The sequence below is a fragment of the Arvicola amphibius genome, chromosome 11 (assembly GCF_903992535.2).
Source record: "Arvicola amphibius chromosome 11, mArvAmp1.2, whole genome shotgun sequence".
In the NCBI taxonomy this organism is placed as follows: Eukaryota; Metazoa; Chordata; class Mammalia; order Rodentia; family Cricetidae; genus Arvicola; species Arvicola amphibius.
Genome location: NC_052057.2, coordinates 44394292 through 44414287, shown reverse-complemented (window position 1 = coordinate 44414287; position 19996 = coordinate 44394292). Strand labels below are relative to the sequence as shown.

The 19996-nt window shown below is 39.4% G+C and overlaps 1 protein-coding gene across 1 annotated transcript in view; it reads left to right on the top strand.

The window, feature by feature from the left end:
• Positions 1-9311: 9311 nt before the first annotated feature.
• The window catches only part of LOC119826016 (ankyrin repeat domain-containing protein 26-like), a 34296-nt gene continuing 23611 nt past the window's right edge, over positions 9312-19996 (top strand). Inside the window, exons 1-3 of the mRNA XM_042055939.1 lie at positions 9312-9432; positions 12588-12780; positions 19234-19417. Coding sequence (XP_041911873.1) covers positions 9312-9432; positions 12588-12780; positions 19234-19417 — 498 coding nt within the window. The remainder of the gene's footprint in view (positions 9433-12587; positions 12781-19233; positions 19418-19996) is intronic.

Genomic DNA, 19996 nt, shown 5'->3' with positions numbered 1-19996 from the left:
ACACTATTCTGAGTGAGGGTAACCCAGATCCAAAAAGATGAACGTGGGATGTACTCACTCATAATCGGTTTTTAGCCATAAATAAAGGACATCGATCCTATAATTCGTGATTCTTGAGAAGACAATAAGAAGGTGAAACCAAAGAAAAACGTATAGTTATCCTCTTGGATATTGGAAGCAGACAAGTTTGCCGGGCAAAAATTGGGAACTTGGAGGTGGGGTGGGTTGGGGGCAAGGGAAGATGGGGAGAGAAAAGCGTGAAGGGGAAGATAGGGAGAGCTTGGGGGAATGGGACGCTTGGGATATAGGAAGGGTGGATATGGGAGCAGGGAAGCATATATCCTAATTAAGGGAGCCATCTTAGAATTATTAAGAGACTTGACTCTAGAGGGGTTCCCAGGTATCCAGTGAGATACCCCCAGCTACTTCCGTGGGCAGCTGAGGAGAGGGAGTCGGAAAAGGCCAGATCCTATAGCCATACTGATGATTATCTTGCATATCTTCATAGAACCTTCATCTGACGATAGATGGAGCTAGAGACAGAGCCCCACATTGTTGCACCGGACTGAGCTCCCAAGGTCCTGACGAGGAGCAGAAGGAGGGAGAACATGAGAAAGAAAGTCAGGACCGTGAGGGAACCTTCATCTGGTGATGGATGGAGATAAAGACAGAGCCACACATTGGTGCAGCGCACTGAGTTCCCAAGGTCCAAATGAGGAGCAGAAGGAGGGAAAACATGAGCAAGGAAGTCTGGACTGCGAGGAGTGCTCCCACCCACTGAGATGGTGGGGCTGATCTAATCGGAGCTTACCAAGCCCAGCTGGACTGGGACTGAAAAAGCATGAGATAAAACTGGTCTCCCTGAATATGGCGGACAATGAGAGCTGTTGAGAAGCCAAGGACAATGACACAGGATTTGGACCTTACTACACATACTGGCTTTGGGGGGGCCTGGCCTGTTTGGATGCTCACCTTCCTAGACCTGGATGGAGGGGGAAGGAACTTGGACTTCCCATAGGGCAGGGAACCCTTACTGCTCTCTGGACAGGAGAGGGAGGGGCAGTGGAGGGGGGAGGGGGGTAAATGGGAGACGGGGAGGAGGCAAAAATTTTTAATAAAAAAAAAGAAGTTTCTCCTTTTCAAACTGAATCTTTATTAATTTTGATGGTATCCATAGCTTTTCTTCACCTTTAAAAACAAGAGCAAAACCCCTTCTCCAATGTAACACATCTCCTGGTTTCCACTGTGAGGTCAACATATCCTTGAACTACACTAGCTGATTTAACTGTGAAGTTTTTTCTATTATTCAATGTTTCTCTGCTGCCGTTGTTCCTTTCTCATTAGCATTAATCAAATTCAAAGTTAATAAAGCCTATGTTATCTATCTGAGGGTATTTTCCAACCCTTTCTGTTTATTTAACATATCCTTTATAGTTGAATATGATCTTTCTATATCTACCTCACTTGTAGGATTGTTTGGTATACTTCTAATATGCTTTATAATAAGAAAAAACTATTTCATTTTCTTAGATACATATGCTGAAGCATTATCTGTCTTTATTTGTGTAGTTTTACCCATAATGGCCATAGCTTTTAATAAATGTGTGATTACTGAATCAGCCTTTTCTGAGCTCAAAGCAGTTGCCCATTGAAAACCTGAATAAGAGTCAATAATGTGGTGTACGTATTTTAATTTTCCAAAATCTGCAAAGTGGAACACATCCATCTGCCATATTTCATTCCTTTAAGTACCCTTTGGTTACTCTCTGTGGGTAGCAGGGTTTGGTTATAGAAAGAACAAGTAGGACATCTCTTTATAATCTCCTTAGTTTGTTGCTATGTAATAGGAAACACTTTCTTTAAACCTTTGCTATTTACATGACATCTTTTATGAAATTCTGAGGTCTTCAGCACATTTCCAATCAATAATTGATCAATTTCTGCATTACCTTGTGCTAGAGGGACTAGTAGACCAATATGGGATCAGATGTGTTCTATGTATATGGAACAAAGCCTATTCCTGATCATATCTTGAATGTGAATGAATAATGAAGTCAATTCTGTATCATCTGGTATAAATTTAGCAGTTTCAATATGCATGATATTTCTTTCTGCATATTGTGAATCAGAAACTATATTGAGAGGTTCCTTAAAATACCTTAGAACCGTGAGAATAACATATAGTCCTGTCTTTTGGACAGAATTATAAGAACTTTGTTCTACCTGACTCAAATCTTCTGATTTGTAACCTGCCTTTCCTAATTTATTTGCATCTGTATAGTATTGCTCCAGTAGTTGGTGCATCACATACAGTTTGGAGAATTCCAGTAGTTATCTTTATAAAGTTAATTCTATCACTTTTGGAATAATTGCCATTGATCTTTCCTAAAAAATTAGCACAAGCTCTTTGCCAGGGTTCATTGTTTTCCCATAATTTTTAAATTTCATCAGCAGTAAAAGGCACTATAATCTCTGCTGGGTCTATTTTTGCTAGTTGATGAAGTCTCAATTTTCCTTATAATTAATTCAGAGAACTTTTCCACGTAAGTTTTACTTTTTTACTTGATTTATGTGGTAAAAAGATCCAGTCTAAGATAATATCTTCCCTCTGAATTAAAATTCCTGTAGGGAAAATTCTGGAAGGCAATATGACTAGAATGCAATGAAGATATGGATCCACCCTATCCACATGTGCCTCCTGTAATTTCTCTTCAACAACTGTTAATTCTTTCTTAGCTTCAGCTGTTAATTCCCTGGGACTATTTAAGTCTTTGTCACCATCTGGGGTTTTGTTTAAATGAATTATTAGATCAGGTGTTATCTCAACTGGAAATGTTGTATACCGAAAAAGTCTCCTAACAATCTTTGAAAGTCATTAGGAGTCTTCATTCAGTCTCCCTAATTTGTGCCTTTTGTGTTCTAATTTTCTGTAAACCTATTTTATAACCTAGGTAATTGACAGAATCTCCTCTTTGTATTTTTTTTAGGAACAATTTGTAATCCTGATTCAGCCAAAACTTTCTTTACTTCTTCAAACATTCTTCCTTCCTTCCTTCCTTTTTTTTGTTTTGGTTTTGGTTTTAGAGACAGGGCTTCTCTGTGTTGCTTTGTAGCCAGTCCTGGAACTAGCTCTTGTAGACCAGGCTGGTCTCCATCTCACAAAGATCCTCCTCCTTCTGCCTTCCGAATGCTGGGATTAAAGGCATGTGCCACCACCACCCGGTTTTTACATGTATTCTTATGATTATCTGAATTTCCTTAGTGTGTGTTGTAATGTCTCTCTTTTCATTTTTAATTTTATTAATTTGGGTAACTTTTTCTTTTGAAGAAGTGAAATATCTATCCAGGGAGACTCTAAGATACTGAAAAAGAAATTGAATATATCAGAAGATGGAAATGCTCATGGATTGGAAAGATAAATAGTGTTAAAATAGTCATTTTACCGAAAACATCTACAGATTCAACCAGTTTTTGATTGGATTTAAGACCTGCTCCATTATTGAACCCATATCTGACACTGTGAATGAGCCCAAAATGTGAGACTAGATGGGTCATAAACCTCCTGCTGTTTTATAGCTAAATGAACATAACAATAAAACAACTCAATGACATATTGCTCGATGCATTCCTCAACCCTCAAAAGGGAAGCATCTTACAGAGATGGTAATTAACAGAGATGCACAGCTAGTCAGCCCTAAATGGGAAGCCCTTTCAAACCCCTTCCCTCAAGGATCAGGGATCTGTGTGTGAAAGGAAATAGAAAGATGTTTAGAGAGAGAGGCAGTGAACATGTTCAAAGACTGATGTACATATACATATATACATAGCAAGCGCAAGACCTGACAAGCTCAAGCCAGATGAAATCTCAACACAGATATAGGAAAGTGGCCGCAGAGAGGCTGTGTGTATTGATAGTTGCTGTTAGAGGGAAAATCAGTTTTCTTCAATGGCTGGATGACCCTATGGCATCCACACTCCAGGACAGGCCCCAGGCTCAGTAGCACTCAGCCAACACGAACCAGACTCTGGTGATTTGTGGGCTTATTTTTAAGTTTTGGGTTTGTTTTAAGAGAGAAAGAACATGAAATTGGGTACGTGGGATGGTAGGGGGATCTGGGAGGAGTTGGAAGAAGAGAAAGAATGTGATCAAAATGTATTATATAAAATTCTCAATAAATAAAAATACTTTTTTTTCAAATCAAACAAACAAACAAAAAAAAAAAACTGACTGGTTTCTTGAATTAGTTTTGTGTCCCGATACTTTGCTGGAAGTGCTTAGAGGACCTGAGAATTTTCTCTTGACTGCTGAGGATCTTTGAAGTATAGGATCACATTTTCTGCAAGCAAAGGAAACTTCCCTTCCTTTTGTGCTTGTCTCCCTTTAATGCCATTCTCCTGCCCCACTGCTCTTTCTAAAACTTCAATGTGGTGTTGAATAAGTGTTGAAAGAATGCATCCCTGACTTTTTCCTGATTTTAGAGAAAATGATTTCAGTATTTTCTCTTTTAACATACTTGCTGTAGATAGCATTTATTATGTTGAAGTATGTTTCTTCTGCTGGTACTTTTTTCAAGGTTTATAAAGAAACATTGATATCTTTCAAATTTCTCTTTTATAGTTAGTTATTCAGATGATTATATGATTTTATACTTGAGTGTAATTATATATTTCAATTGTTAATTTATATTTTAAAATATCCTTGTCTCTCTGGAATGAAAGCAATTTGTTCATGGTGTATGGATTATTTTAGTGTGTTGTTGAATTTAGTTTTTGAATATTTTGTTTTTTATCTTTGACAATTTCATATGTGTATACAGAAACCTATTGTGATATTATTTACTCTCAGTGACCCTCTCTTATCCCACTCTCACTGATTCTTCATTTTCCTGTCTATTCCATCTTCTATTTCAGGTCTTTCATGTGTTTGTATACCTCACCAAGTAGAAATAGAGTTGCTTGCACATAAACTTACCAGTGGCTACATCACTGAAAAACACTGTTGCCCCTTCCCCAGCGACCATTAACTGCCAAAAGCTCCTCAGAGGGGGATGGGAGCCTCATGATGGAACATTGAAGGGCCCAATTTTGTAAGCTGGAACCACCTACATCAATCACTAATTATGAAAATGCCCCACAGGCTTAATTACAGACCTATCTTATAAAGGCATTTTCTCAATTGTGGGTCCCTTTTCTCACATAATTCTAACCCATGTCATATTGAAAACAAAAATTTGGATTTCATTAGTATCTATTATGTATCTATTAGTATCATATCTAATTTTATTAATGGAGCTTTTCCTTTTTTGGTTGGCTTGATAAAGCGTTTCTCAGTCTTGTTTATATTCTTTAAGAACCAAATCTAGGGGCTGGAGAGATGGCTCAGATGTTAAGAGCAATGGCTGCTCTTCCAGAGGTCCTGAGTTCAATTCCCAGCAACCACATGGTGGCTCACAACCATCTATGAGATCTGGTGCCCTCTTCTGGTGGGTAGGCATACATGCAAACAGAACATTGTATACATAATAAATAAATTAAAAAAAAAAGAACCAAATCTATGTTTCGCCTATCCTTTGATATTGTTCTTTTCATTTCCATTTCATTAATTTTTGCCTCAATCATTACTTTCTTTCTAGTAGTTCCAGGTTTTTCTTACGTTTCTTTTGTTTGTCTTTTTGTTGTTGCTTTTGAAATAGCCGCTCATGTGGCTCCACTTGGCTTCAAAATTACTCTGTAATGGGGAAAGGATAGCAGTGAACACCCATTTCTCTAGCTTCTGCTTTTAAAGTGCCGTCTTGTGTGGGTAAGACCTGGAGCAGTGGTTCTCAACCCCTAACACTGTAACCCTTTAATACAGTTACACATGTTGTGGTTATCCCCAACCATAAAATTATTTTCATTGCTACTTCATAACTGTAATTTTGTTACTTTTATGAATTGTAATGTAAATAAATGTGTTTCCCACTGGCATTAGGTAACCCTTGTGAAAAAGTCATCGTTCAATCCCCACAGGTTGAGAACCACTGACCTGGAAGAACATTAAATCATTATAGAAATTTCTTAGATTTTTTTTTCCAATATGGGCAATCACAGCCATGAGCTTTTCACTTAGAACTGACTTTTCTATACCAACTTCTGTTTTCATTTTCATTCTGAATGTATATTATTCCAGCTTGTGTTTTTAGGTTTCTGTAGTTATTCTTGTTGCTGATTTCTAGATTTATTCCACTTCAATCTGCCAATAAGTGGAAATATTTCAATTATTTTGTATTCTTTAAAAATCACATTAAGAAATAGCAAAGAATATACCGCCTACAGGGAAACCCTGTCTCGAAAAACCAAAAAAAAAAAAAAAAAAAAAAAAAAAAAAAAAAAAAAAAAAAAAAAGTCTAACAAATTCATACACAAAGCTCAAGTAAATATAAAAACAATAGTCCCGTGAAGTAAATATTTGTATTAACAAGAAAATACTGAAGAATTTTTACAAATGTGCTATATTTAATCCCCTCACAACAAAGGAAGCAGAAAGTACGAAGTACCGCAGGAAAAATCTTGTCAGGGACTCCCAGAAGCCCCTGCGCCCAGCCGTATCCCCGCCCCTATCAGTCTCCCCTTCCCCGGCAGCCACCACTGGACGGTTGAACCCTCCTGGCTGGAGGACAAGGCTGGACTAGGCTGCTGTGCGCTCTTGTGTTTTCGGCAAAGAGGTGAGAAATATGGATTGCTATGCGGTTTTGGGAAAACGTACTAGGTGCGCTGAAATGAATTCAAAGTTGTGATTTTGTAAATGACCCTAAAATCCAGGTGTTTCCGTTTATCCGTTGTTCAGACTCCAGGGAAAGGGGGGATTTTGTTTATGTGAAATCAACAAAGTAAAGTTGGGTCAAGCATAGGTCATGAGATCCAAAGTCCCAACGGTGTCACTGCTTGGATATGACGACGATGGGTGACTGTGGTGCATGAGTAAACAGCTAAAAACATGCCCACTGAGGAATTTATTTGAGGGCGAGGGAGAAAGTGAGCTCCCACATACTGTCTATGTTTATTGCTACTTTATTTTTTAAAATATTTTCAAGATTCAGGGGTGAGGATACTACTCAGTTGGTAAAGTGTTTGCTTGTCAAGCACCAAGACCCGAGTTTGGGTCCCCAGCATCCATATAAAAGTTCCAGGTATGGTGATGCTCCTGTCACCCCAGCACTAGACGGCTTGGGCAGGAGACTCTTAGACCCAAAGGCTAAGTCTAGTCATGGTAACTCCAAGTTCAAGAGACAGTGTCTTCAAAAATAAGGTGGGAGGTTCGGAGAGATCAGCAGGTAGAAACACTTGCCACTGTTGCTGCAGAGAACTGGGCTTGGCTCTCAGCACTGGCATGTCGGCTCACAACTGCCTGTAACTCCAGTTTCAGTGGGTCCAGTGCTCCCTTATGATCTCCCAGCCACCAAGCCTGCACGTGGTACACAGTCCTATATTCAGGGATGTAAAATACACATACATGTAAAATTAAAAACTAATTAAGGGACCTGGAGAGACGGTGTGGAGGTTAACAGCATTAGTTGCTCGCCTGGTGGCTCACAAGCATCCTTAACTCCAGTTCCAGAGAATCTGACACCTTCTCTGGCTCTGCAGGTGCCAGGCACACATGTGGTGCCCACACTACATACAGGTGAAACACGCATACACAAACACAAAATAATATTTTTAAGTAGTTAAGGTAGGGAATAATATTTGAGACCATCAGGCTGACCTCTGGCCTTCACATGTGTTCATATATGTGTATACACCACATACATGTGCACGTGTGCACATGAACACACACACAAATATTTGCAAGATTCAGAAATTATTGATTGTAACAAGAAGTGGAGTGCTAATACGAATTCATCTGCCAGTATATGACTATTGGAGACACTACATTACCACATAGGAAACATGCTCTGCAGTCAGAATCCATGGCTGAAATTCTCATGTAGCCACTGATCCGCTTGGGTGAGTGGTCCGGGCTTTCTTTCTTTATTATTTTTTTACACTGATAGATGGGAGGACATGTACTTGCCACATGTGGAGGTCAAGGACGACTTGTGGAGTCAGGTCTCCGCATCCATCCTGTGGATCCTGGGCTGGAACTCAGGACCTCAGATTTAGCAGCAAGTGAGTGCATTTACCTGCTAAGCCATCTTGCTGGGCCAGGACCCCAGGAATTTTTCTAATTCATTTCTTCATAATGTAACGAATGTGTAACCCACCTCACAATTCTGTGAGGGCAGAAATGAACACAACACATGCCCAGTGCTTGGAATAATACATAGTAATTGCATAGTAGCTCCTGAGAAAGCTACCAATTAAAAGTGTTTCCCCCGATAGGAATTTAAGTAATATTTTCTAAATTGAGTTTGATTCTCATAAAAGCTTATTTTATAAAAAAATGACAATAACAGCTAACTGCCTGGTTTATGTCTATTTAATAGCGAAGCTAATGTGTTTTCCTCTTGCTTAGACTGAAAGTTTGATTTTGCCATCTTATTAGTAATACTAGCCTTTGACCCTTAATGTTGCTCTTTCCATTACAGATATATCACCCTTTCATTGTTTTTCAATAGTTTGCAAATATTATCAATGGGGCAAATAAAGAAATCACCCTTATATGAAGTTACTTTTAAATGGTTTGTAAACTTTGTGAACAGATATGATAAATGTGATTTTATATAAAGTGATACAATTATAGACATTCTTCTGTATTTCACAGATTTACCATTTGTCTTAAAGTGATTTTATGGGTTTGTGATCCAAAAGGGCCACACTGAAGGCAACAGTGTAGGCTGCTGTAAAAAAAAAAAAAGCAAAGTAATATCTCATTAGAATACATCATAAAATGCATAATTATGCTTTTTTCAAATGAAGGGAAGCTTCCAGGGATGTGGAAGGGATAGAAGAAAAGGAAGAAAGGATAAAAGAGTATAGAGTGAATTAATATTATATATATGCATGTATGGAAATGTCATAACAAACCCCTGCATTTTGTACTGCTAATATACACTAATATAGCAATATTAAAAGATACCTTATGAAAGATAAGGTAAAAATCTATTGTTAGGTGAAGTAATTTAACTTTTAAAATGAGATCAAGAAACATTGTTTCATGGGTAGTTTCCTCCCATCAAAAACATCAATTCTCTTCCGAAATCCCTATGGTTCTAACTATAAAAAAGTGTGGACATTTGCCTCTTCTGTGCTAATAGTATGTAGTAAAATTATTAAAGTGCACTTTAAATTGGTATGATTTATTTAAAGGTCGTAAAGGAAACCCACCTGTGATGGAAGATTTTGATGATTTAACACAGTCATCTGAAACAGCCTCAGAGTACGGCAGGTTTCCCTGCCCTAATTATGAAACTATATTAAAAGTAATTGCGCAACTTAGCCTGGAATGCAAAGGTAAGCCTGCCGCACCTAGAAGAGCGGCAGCTCTGCACATTTCCTCGCGCTGCACCCGGGCACCGATGCGTCTCAATGCATGCCAGGGGCACAATGAGATGCACATACGGCTAGCCAGAAATTTTATTATTCCTACTGTATTTGCCTCAGTGTGAGTGGTAGGCCTGGGATTTTAAACCCACAATTTCTCTCTTGAGTGTTTACTATGATTTGATCAGGTTATCTTTGTCTCTACCTGGAAAACTTTGGAATGCTTTGGAATTGTTTCTCTGCTAACCTTACTCGTCTCTTGAGGGCAAGATCTGCTTCACAACCGAATCATTTGTTGTTAGCAATTAAAATACAATCGATCATGTCAACACCTTGCTTAAGATCCAACAATTGCTCTAATTTCATTTATACTGCATGCCTGTGTTTCCATCCTGTGCCTCAGAAGTTTGTCCTTGTAATAGAGCTTTTTCTTTCCTATTGATTTATATATATATATATATATATATATATGAGAACTGCACAAAAACAAAGTATATCATTTGACAATTTAGATATGTTGCTAAACATGTTGACTTATGCTAAACACATGTTTAGGCACCATATCAAGATAGCAACAAACCTACCCCTCACAACACTGTTTCCATGTGTGCTTAAGAGCTTTCAAAATCATTTCCATGTTTGTACCGTCTTCCATTCCCTTCTTTCAGAAGCATAGATGTCAGTTGTTTTAACTTTCCCCATGGATTGTCATGCTATAACACAAAATACATATAACACAGATCAATAGCAATGCTTAACATTTCTCCATGTCCTTATTTTCATTTGTATGTCTTCTTTGGGAAACTCATCCCCAGTCTTTTGCCAATTAGAAATTCAGATTGTTAGGCCAGGAGGTGGGTGGAACATGCCTTTTAATCCCAGCACTCAGGAGGCAGAGGCAGGTGGATCTCTGGGAGTTCAAGGCCAGCCTGGTCTATAAGAGCTAGTTCCAGGACAGGCTTCAAAGGTACTGAGAAACCCTGTCTCGAAAAACCAAAAAAAAAAAAAAAGCCAAATTGTTTATTTGTCTGATTTTAGTTTGTTGTGTTGTACATGTTCTCCATATCATTCCTTCATCAGCTGTCCCCACTCCAGTTTTTGGGTTGTCTATGTATTCTCTTTATAGTATCTTTCTTTTTATTTATTTATTTGTTTGTTTGTTTGTTTGTTTATTATGTATACAATATTCTGTCTGTGTGTATACCTGCAGGCCAGAAGAGGGCACCAGACCCCATTACAGATGGTTGTGAGCCACCATGTGGTTGCTGGGAATTGAACTCATGACCTTTGGAAGAGCAGGCAATGCTCTTAACCTCTGAGCCATCTCTACAGCCCCTATAGTATCTTTCTTAGGTGCTGTGTTTTCTTTTATACTGGAGGATAGCTCAGGGCCCTGCACATACTAGGCAAGCATTCTAACAGTTAACTACATCCCTAACCTTAGTAAAGGTATTTTGAAGGGCAAGAGTTTAAATTTTTATAAAATCCAATTTATGTTTTGTTCAGTTATAGATTTTGATTTGGGGGGTCATAGGTAATAATCTTCATCTAGCCCAGTCTTTGTTTAGAGATTTTAGGCCCATTTTGAGTTTATTTTCATACACAGTGTAAGATTTGAGCTAAGTTCATTTTGTGGCTGGGAGTATCCAGTTGTTCCTCATCCACATGTTGGAAAGTCTATCCTTTCTCTCATTGAGCCCCTCCAAGGTAGCTTGTGCTTGCTTTTAAATGTTCAATATGTTCCTGTAGGTTCTGTTGTTCTTCACTGATTTATTTGGCTTTCTTTATACTAGTGTCACACTGTTTTGATTACTATATGTTTGTTGTATCTTAAATGGACTCTTCTTGGAGGTTTTCCGGGTAATTTTTATAGTCTAGCTGTTTTGCATTTCCATATAGCTTTCTGATTGCTTGGCTTTTATTTGCATTTGCTTTTGTGTAGTCATAAGGATTAAATATAAGCCTTGAAAATATTCCTTAGAGCCCTAGCCACCCATGCCAATGTGAATTTTAGAATCATCTTGTCAATTAAAAATAATTGAAAATTTTAATTAAAAATAAAGATAAAAATAACCTGCGTTGTGGTCCTGCGCTGACCATTAGACTGCCAAGCATTAACATCTGAGCAGATCCTCAAACTACTAAGCAATAGATTGCATTTAATTTCATGCATAACATTTTATATTTTCATATTGCTAGAATTTCCATGTCTTTGTGCAATATATATACATATATATGTGTGTAAACATACGGTCTATCTATCATCTCTCTTTATATATACATATATATATATATATACATATGTATTGATGCATGTAGGTATTTCTATATTTTATCAGGGCTTTTTTGTTTGTTTGTTTTTCAAGACAGGGTTTTTCTGTAGCTTTGGTGCCTGTCCTGGAACTAGCTCGTGTAGACCAGGTTGGTCTCGAACTCACAGAGATCTGCCGCCTCTGCCTCCCGAGTGCTGGGATAAAGGCATGTGCCACCACTGCCTAACTTATTTTATCAGTTTTATCTGTATTTTAGATATCTTGATAAAATAATATTCACTTTGTAAAAATAGCATTTTATTCTAACTAACACATGGGAACATGTCTTTACTTACATTTATAGGGCTTAGTATAGCATTTTAATATATATGCATGATGTATAATTACTAAAACATAGCTTTTATATATCTATAACCTCAAGCTTTCGTCACTTTTTTATTTATTTTTTATTTTTTTAAAGATTTATTTATTTATTATGTATACAACATTCTGCCTCCATGTATGCCCGCATGCCAGAGGAGCATGCGAGATCTCAGTACAGATGGTTGTGAGCCACCATGTGGTTGCTGGGAATTGAACTCAGGACCTCTGGAAGAGCAGCCAGTGCTCTTAACCACTGAGCCATCTCTCCAGCCCACTTTTGTCACCTTTTAGCGCTACTGTGAAATATTTAGTTAACGTTAAGCATAGTTGTCCTGTCGTGTTATGTGGCATCTCACTCGGCTGCTTCATGCCCTTTCTGTGCCTTATATTTGCTCAGTATGAGAATGTGTGAATGTGGGAACAGACTGTCCTTCATATACAAAATGTACTCACCTATTCTATTCCCATGTTGGTGTCTCCCTGATTCAGATTCTGGTAGCCTATTAATAATCCAAGACACAGTTCATTCATATAAAAGGTTAATAGGACTTAAGAATAGTCACTGCAAAGCACTTCTAGGAAAACTTGGAACTGTGGAAAATGAAGTGATTGGACTCCATAAGAAGTTATCAGATGCCGAACATGAGAAAATAAAGCAGGAACAAGAACTCTGCAATCTAAGGTATGACATCTCAATGTTAAAGATGTCTAAGGGCTAGGGGTTATGGCTGGCTTAGTGGTAGAATACTATGCCCAGCATGTGTAAGGCCCTAGGTTTTAATCCCCATAACTTCGACGGGGGTGAGGAATCAAATTTTGAATTGGTTGTGGTAGTGTGTGTAATCCCAGCATTTGGGCAACAGAGGCAGTAAATCTCAAATTCAAGGTCAAAGCCAGTCTGGGCTACATAGGGAAACACTGTTGAGGAAGGTGAAGAAAAGGAAGACAGGAGGGTGGGAAGGAGGAGGAGAGAAACAAGGAGGTAGAGGGGAATTGGCAGAGGCAGCATTCTTAGTTTTGCAAAATAGGAAATTTTGGCATTGACACAAAAAATGAGCAATCACCTCAGAGGGAATAACAGTTTATTATGGAGACAATGTAAGTAGCCTGGCCCAAAATACCAATATGGTCACAATTTTGTGGACTTCTACAGTAAAAGAAAGGAGAAAGTCATAAATTAAGGCATTTTTATTTATTCTTATGCAATACATCCTAACTACAGCCTCCTCTCCCTGCACTCTTCCCAGTCCCCCTCCGACCTCCCCCTCTCCCGGATCCACCACTGCTCCTCTGTTTCCCTTTAGAAAAGCATAGGTCTCCCGGGGATGTCAGCTGAACATGGCATAACAAGACGCAATCAAACTAGGCACAACTCTCATATTAAGGCTGGATGAGGCAACTCACTAAGAGGAAAAGAGTCCCAAGGGCAGGCAAAGAGTCAGAGACACCCCCCACTTGGACTGGTGGGGACATTAAGTAATCAGATATGTAAAGCAGAAAAGTATCTGCTGTAGACCAAGATGTTATCTGCTAACATTCTTTTAAAAAGGATCTCACTGGGCAGTCAGAGATGATCACTCAAACAGAGGACAATACATGGTTGTTTAGGAAGTGAAAGATATCCCATGATAACTGTGGTCTGCAACCTCCTAGCTCTCCACAGTTTCAGAATAAGTCAGCCAGATGTGGCTTTGGGAGGGGAGCTTCAGGTCAGAGTTCATCTTTTGGGCAAGAGGCACATTTTGTGCTAAAAGACATAAATATTATTTTATGTTCCATGGTACTAGGAAGGCTCGTTCCCAAAATCTGTTAGAGATGAGGCTGAGCTAAGAGAAAAGCAGAGAGGGGGGGGGGGGGAGAGGGAGAGAGAGAAGGGGAGAGGGAGGGAGGGGGAGGGGGGAGAGAGATCTGGTAAAGTCATTAAGGAAGAAATCCCCAGTTTATACCACATAATGTGTTTGGGTATTAGATTGATAACTGGCTTCATAGGATTTTGGGAGTATTCCTCTGCTTCTCTGCTTCTTTATTTAGAATAGTTTAAGAAGGATTGGTTCTAGATCTTCTTTGATTTTTTTGTTTTTTCGGGGGGGGTTTTGGGTTTTTGTGTTTGTTTGTTTGTTTGTTTTTCGAGACAGGGTTTCTCTATAGCTTTTGGAGCCTGTCCTGGAAGTAGCTCTTGTAGACCAGGCTGGCCTCGAACTCACAGAGATCTGTCTGCCTTTGCCTCCCAAGTACTGGGATTAAAGGTGTGCGCCACCACTGCCTGGCTAGATCCTCTTTGAATGCCTGGTTGAATTCTGCTGTGAACGCATCTGGTCCTGAACTTTTCTTAGCTGGAAGGCTTTTATTACTATTTCAATCTCCTCAATTTTTTTGGTCATGTTGGTGTTGTTGACTTCTTTTATTTAATTTTGACTGAATCTAGAAAATTACTCATTTCTTTTAGATTTTCCAACTTCATGGAGTACTTGTTTTTAAAATATTCCAATACAATATTCTAAATTTCTTCTGACTCTTAATTTGGGTCTTTCTTTCTCTCTTTCTTTTTCTTTTTTTTTTTTTGTTTAGTTGAGTCAAGGGGCTGTCAGTTTTGTTTAGTTTATCTTCTCAAAGAACCATCTCTTAGATTTGTTGATTCTTTGTATTGTCTTCTGTGTTTTATTTCATTAATTTCAGCTCTGATTCTTATTGTTTCTTGCCATGAACTGGGTTTGGATTTGATTTGTTTTTGTTTTTCCACCTCTTTTTGTTACATCATTAAGCTATTTGTTTGCACCCTTTCTGATTTTTTTTAATGTAGACACTTAGAGCTATAAATTTCTCTGTATGGCAGGGTACCCTGCCTTCTCTTAGGACTGGAGGGGGAGGGGAGAGGGGAGGGGGGAGGAAGTGGAAATTTTGATTGGTATTATTTATAAGGTAATAAAAAAAGAAAAATAATATGACTTAAAAAATAAAATTTCCTGTATGACTGCCTTTAATGTGTCCCTGAGGTTTTCATTTTCACTCAGTCCCAGAAAGTATTTTTTTTTTTGTTTTTTTTTTTGGTTTTTTTTTTTTGGTTTTTCGAGACAGGGTTTCTCTGTGGCTTTGGAGCCTGTCCTGGAACTAGCTCTTGTAGACCAGGCTGGTCTCGAACTCACAGAGATCCGCCTGCCTCTGCCTCCCGAGTGCTGGGATTAAAGGCGTGCGCCACCACCACCCGGCCAGAAAGTATTTTTTATTTCTTTCTTGATTTCTTCTTTGGCACACTCGTTGTTTCGTGAGTGTTTTAATATCCACGTGTGTGTGTATTTACTAGAGGTGTTTTGTCTTGCTGTCAACTTTAAGATGATTGCACTCCGATAAGATAAGATATAAGCATTGATTTCAATCTTTAGGAATATGTAAGTATTTGTTTGTGTCACAGTGTGAGGTCTGCTTTATAAAAGTGTCCGTGTACTGCTAGCGAGAATGTGAACTCTTTGGTGTTTGGACAAAATATGCTGTAGATATCTGTTAAGTTCTTCTGATGCGTGAAGGCAATTAATATTGATGTTTTTCTGTTTTTGTTTTGTCCAGGTAACCTGTACATTGGAGAAAGTGGGATGTTGAAATCACCTACTACTGATGGATTGATGTTAATTTGTGTCTTCCAGTTGTTGATATTTTCTGAGATTGGGTACCCCAGAGTCTGGTGCATATCTGCTTAGAATAGTAATGTCTTCCTGCTTATATGTTCCCTTGATTTGGATAAATTTCCTATACTTTTTACCTCTTCTGATTCGTTTCATTTGCTATTTTGTCAGATATTAGGATAGTGATACCTTCTTGCTTCCTGGTCCCATTTGTTTAGAGTACTTCAGTCCAGTCTTTCACCCTGTCTTTAAAGGCGATACCTGTCTTTAAAATTAAGCTGTGTTTCTTATAGGCAGCATATAGGTGGGTTTTGTTTCTTGATCCATTCAGTCCGTCTGTGTCTTTTGATTGGAGAATTGGGGCCATTGCTATTTCAATGTGTGTTAGTTGTAATTGTATTGTTGATTTTGGTCTTGTTTGTATTCTCGACGGCGTTTTTTTGTTTTAGTAGCTACCAATTTGTATTCCTTTCCACAGTCTCTCTCCTATGTTCATTCTCTTCAGCCTGAAATAATGCTTCCTATATTTTCTTCAGGCTTGAATTTTTGGACATACATTTTTATAGGGAGATAATGATGTGGAAAGTTTTGCTTTTCTCTTTAATCATGGTGGATAGTTTTGCTGAATATATTAGTCTAGGTTTTTGTCCTTTGTTTTTAGGAATTGGTGTTCATTGCTCTAGACTCTTTAGGCTAAGAAAGTTTTTGTAGAGAAATTAGCTGTATTCTGATCGATTTCCATTTGTATCTGACTTGCATTTTTTTCTCCTGTAGCTTTCAATACACTTTCTTTGTTACTTAGTGTTTTAAGAATGGTATGCTGTGGGGATTTTCTTTCTGGTCTTGTCTATATTGTGTTCTGTGTGCTTCTTATATTCATATGGGTGTGTTTTTTCTTAGTTTATGTACATTTTCTTCTATGAGCTTATTTAATACATGCTTTATGCCACTGACTTGGGATTCGTCTCCCTCAACTATGCCTATAATTCAAAAGCTTTTTCCTGTGCTTTTAATTTTCTCATGTTTGTTGCTTATTTGGTTTAGATCCTCTATTTTATCTTTCAGACCTGATACTCTGTCTTCCAATTGATTCATTCTATTTGCTAGGCTTTCCTTTCCTTTGAGTTCTCTTGTTGAGCTATTGAGTTTTCAGTTCCATCTTCATTTCCGCTTGTTCTCTTCAGTGTTTCTGTTTCTTTATTTGATTCTGCGTTCAGGTCCTGGACTGCCCTCATCGTCTCCACCAGCCTCTTAGCTGCGTTCAGGCCCTGGACTGCCCTCACCGTCTCCACCAGCCTCTTAGCTGCGTTCAGGCCCTGGACTGCCCTCATCGTTTCCACCAGCCTCTTAGCTGCGTTCAGGCCCTGGACTGCCCTCATCGTCTCCACCAGCCTCTTAGCTGCGTTCAGGCCCTGGACTGCCCTCATCGTCTCCACCAGCCTCTTAGCTTGTGTTTCTCGGGCACCGCTTTAGCTCTTTCTACTTGATTTCACTGAACAGTTTCTCTGTGTTTTCTTTAAACTGCTTGAATTCTCTGAGGAGGTTTATACTTTTTCTTTTAATTTCTGTGTCCTGGAGTTCATATAGGTAAGTTTCATGGGCAAACATTTCTACAGCACTGGTGGATTTTGGAGAAAAGATACCAGCTTGATCTTTCCTCTTGTTAGCGTTCCTTAGGTGAGATCTGGGAATGTAGGCTTCCTTTCTCAGTCTTAATTTTGTCATGTATGGAGCAGTGCTGGGGAGAAAGAAGATGCTGAAGCAGGCTTGGATATAGAGATTAGAAATGGCCATCAGGTAGGCAGAGGAGACTGGCCTGGTACACAGGACGTACTTCTTGTTCCAAGCTGAGAGTGTGGGGATAGATAGGTCTGAACGGGAAAGTTGGCCATAACTGGGAAGAGTTGTGTTGTGTGGCAGTTGGGCATGGAGGATACTGAACCAAGCTAGAGCTCCTCTGCAGTGAAGGCAGCGAAGGCCTGTCTAGGCTGTGCACTCATTGTGGGGACGGTAGAGAGGGTGTGGACAGTAGAGAGGGTGTGGACGGAGAGGACAGAGCCTGGAGGAGGACATGGGTAGTCTGCACGTGGCATGGCTTGTGAAGGCTGCATGAATGATGGTAGACTGAGTCTTGTGGAAGCCTAGATGTTGAGTGCAGCACAGGAGGAGGTTGTGGGACTAAGTCAAGTCATGGGATTGGGGACCCTGTGGAAGCCTAAAGGTCTCCACTACCAGGCAGGGGCCATCAGACTTGGCTGGGGCACTGACTGTAGGACCCAGGCTATATCTGGTACTCACCAGGCTAGATCCTGGAGGAGGATGTGGAAGTCTAGGTATGGAGTGGGGTGGTATAGGCAACACAGAGGATTCTGGGAGTGGATCTCAGTAGGTTTTTTTTTTTCTTTGATCAATCCTGATGGTTTGATTCTTCAGTATTTAAATAAATGTTGTTACTTTGTATGTACTTGTATTAGTCACTTTTTGTTGCTGTGACACATAGAGCATCCCATAAGGAATTCCTACTATTATAGAACATGGCTATTTTCTTCGGTAGGCATCCTTTTGAGATAAATCCTTTAGAGCAGTAATGTCCATTGGGAACGGTTTACTCCTTAGCTCTTCTTATGAACACAGGATCTTTACTCCTGGGCTGCTTTGTTGCACTCCTTTTCTCTGACACAGTAAGGGGGCAGCCTGACCCAGGAGAGAGGTTAGGAGGACAGGTTGAGACATGTATCTGAGTGGGAAGGCCAGTTCATCTCCAGAGCCAGTTTCTTGGTGTAGCAGTTTATCAATATAATGTGTTTGTGGATGTGTGTGTGTGTGCATGTATATGCATGTATGAGTGCATGCATGTGTGCACATCTGTGCATGCGTCCATGGGTGTGTGTGTGTGTGTGTGTGTGTGTGTGTGTGTGTGTGTGGCATTTGCTTCTGTGTAGAACTCAAGTCAATGGTTTACATTGAATAGGAAATTTGCTGTGGAGTCCGGTGAAAAGTGGCTAGGCCCAAAGCACCTCCTTCTTATGACCTACATAAAATTGTTCAAACAAGTCATGAGTTCTGTGTTGTGCATTGCAAACAGGCTGACAAGGGACAGAGAGCATCTCATCTCCCCCCTTTTGGTGTGCTACAAGAGACAGAACCCTTGACTTAGGTTCCTTTCTGATCTCTTCAAATTTTGTAAGGTGGCAACTGTGTGCCACTCTGTACTTATGATAAGTAAGTCACCTTAATGAAGGTGACAGCACTCTCTGCCTTTGTTGGTGTCTGACTTGATATGGTCCCTGGCTAGTCTTGAGGCGGCCAACTACTTGAAAACCTATACCCAGTTTGTGTGTGTTTGAAAATGGAGGCATGACGTCAGAAGGGGCAACAGGAAGTAAGAGTACTTCAGAGGAGGTTCAGAATACTCTGGAACATAGACACTTTAGGATAAAATTAAATAAATGACGAGCCCAGCAAACTAACATTTTCTAACAAAATGCATTCCTAACAAAAGCATTTTTAAACTGCAGATTTGCTTTAAAACAAGAGGAGGAGAAGAGAAAAAATGCTGACTGGGTTTATGAAAAAATGAAGGCACAGTTAAGAGAAAAAGAGGAGCAGTATAATAAAGAAGTTAAAGTGAGGCACAAGCTTGAGATGCGCGTTAGAGAACTGGGTGCGGAATTGAAGACCGCGAGAAGTAGTCTTGATAAAGTAAGTTAATCACATACAAATAAAATTTGGTTTTATTTTTATCAGTATTGCTTTTCCCTTTGGATATATTGAATATAAACACACACAGTCGTGTGTTACTTACATATGGGACACGTTCTGAGAACTGCGTATTGATCTGCAGTCATCAGGGGTGTGCACTCACACGTGTGGCCCGTCTAACTCATCCCCAGGCCATGCAGTCTCAGCCTAGGGCATCTTTGAGTGGAATGGAGACTTCCTTGGCTCTTTTTTTATGCTTACTAGGGAGGCTTGGGTCATGCAAACTCAGCTGTGTCCAAAGCCACCCTCAGCCAATGGCTTCCAAGTTCATTGTTTCAAGTCCACAAAGAATAAGGAAAAATAAAGAAAATACAGATTCATTAAGGAAAATTGAGAACGAATTCACCAGACTAGGACAGGCTCCAAAAAAGAAACACCCTCGTGCTTCTCTGATTGTTTGTGTTGCCCTTGTCTTTCATGGGATTTGTAGAGAGAATTTAGTGGAGCCTGAGTAGGCTCTCCAGGGATTGGTCATTTCTGTGCACATAATGGGCCCAGCTAATGAGAAATCTGTATACC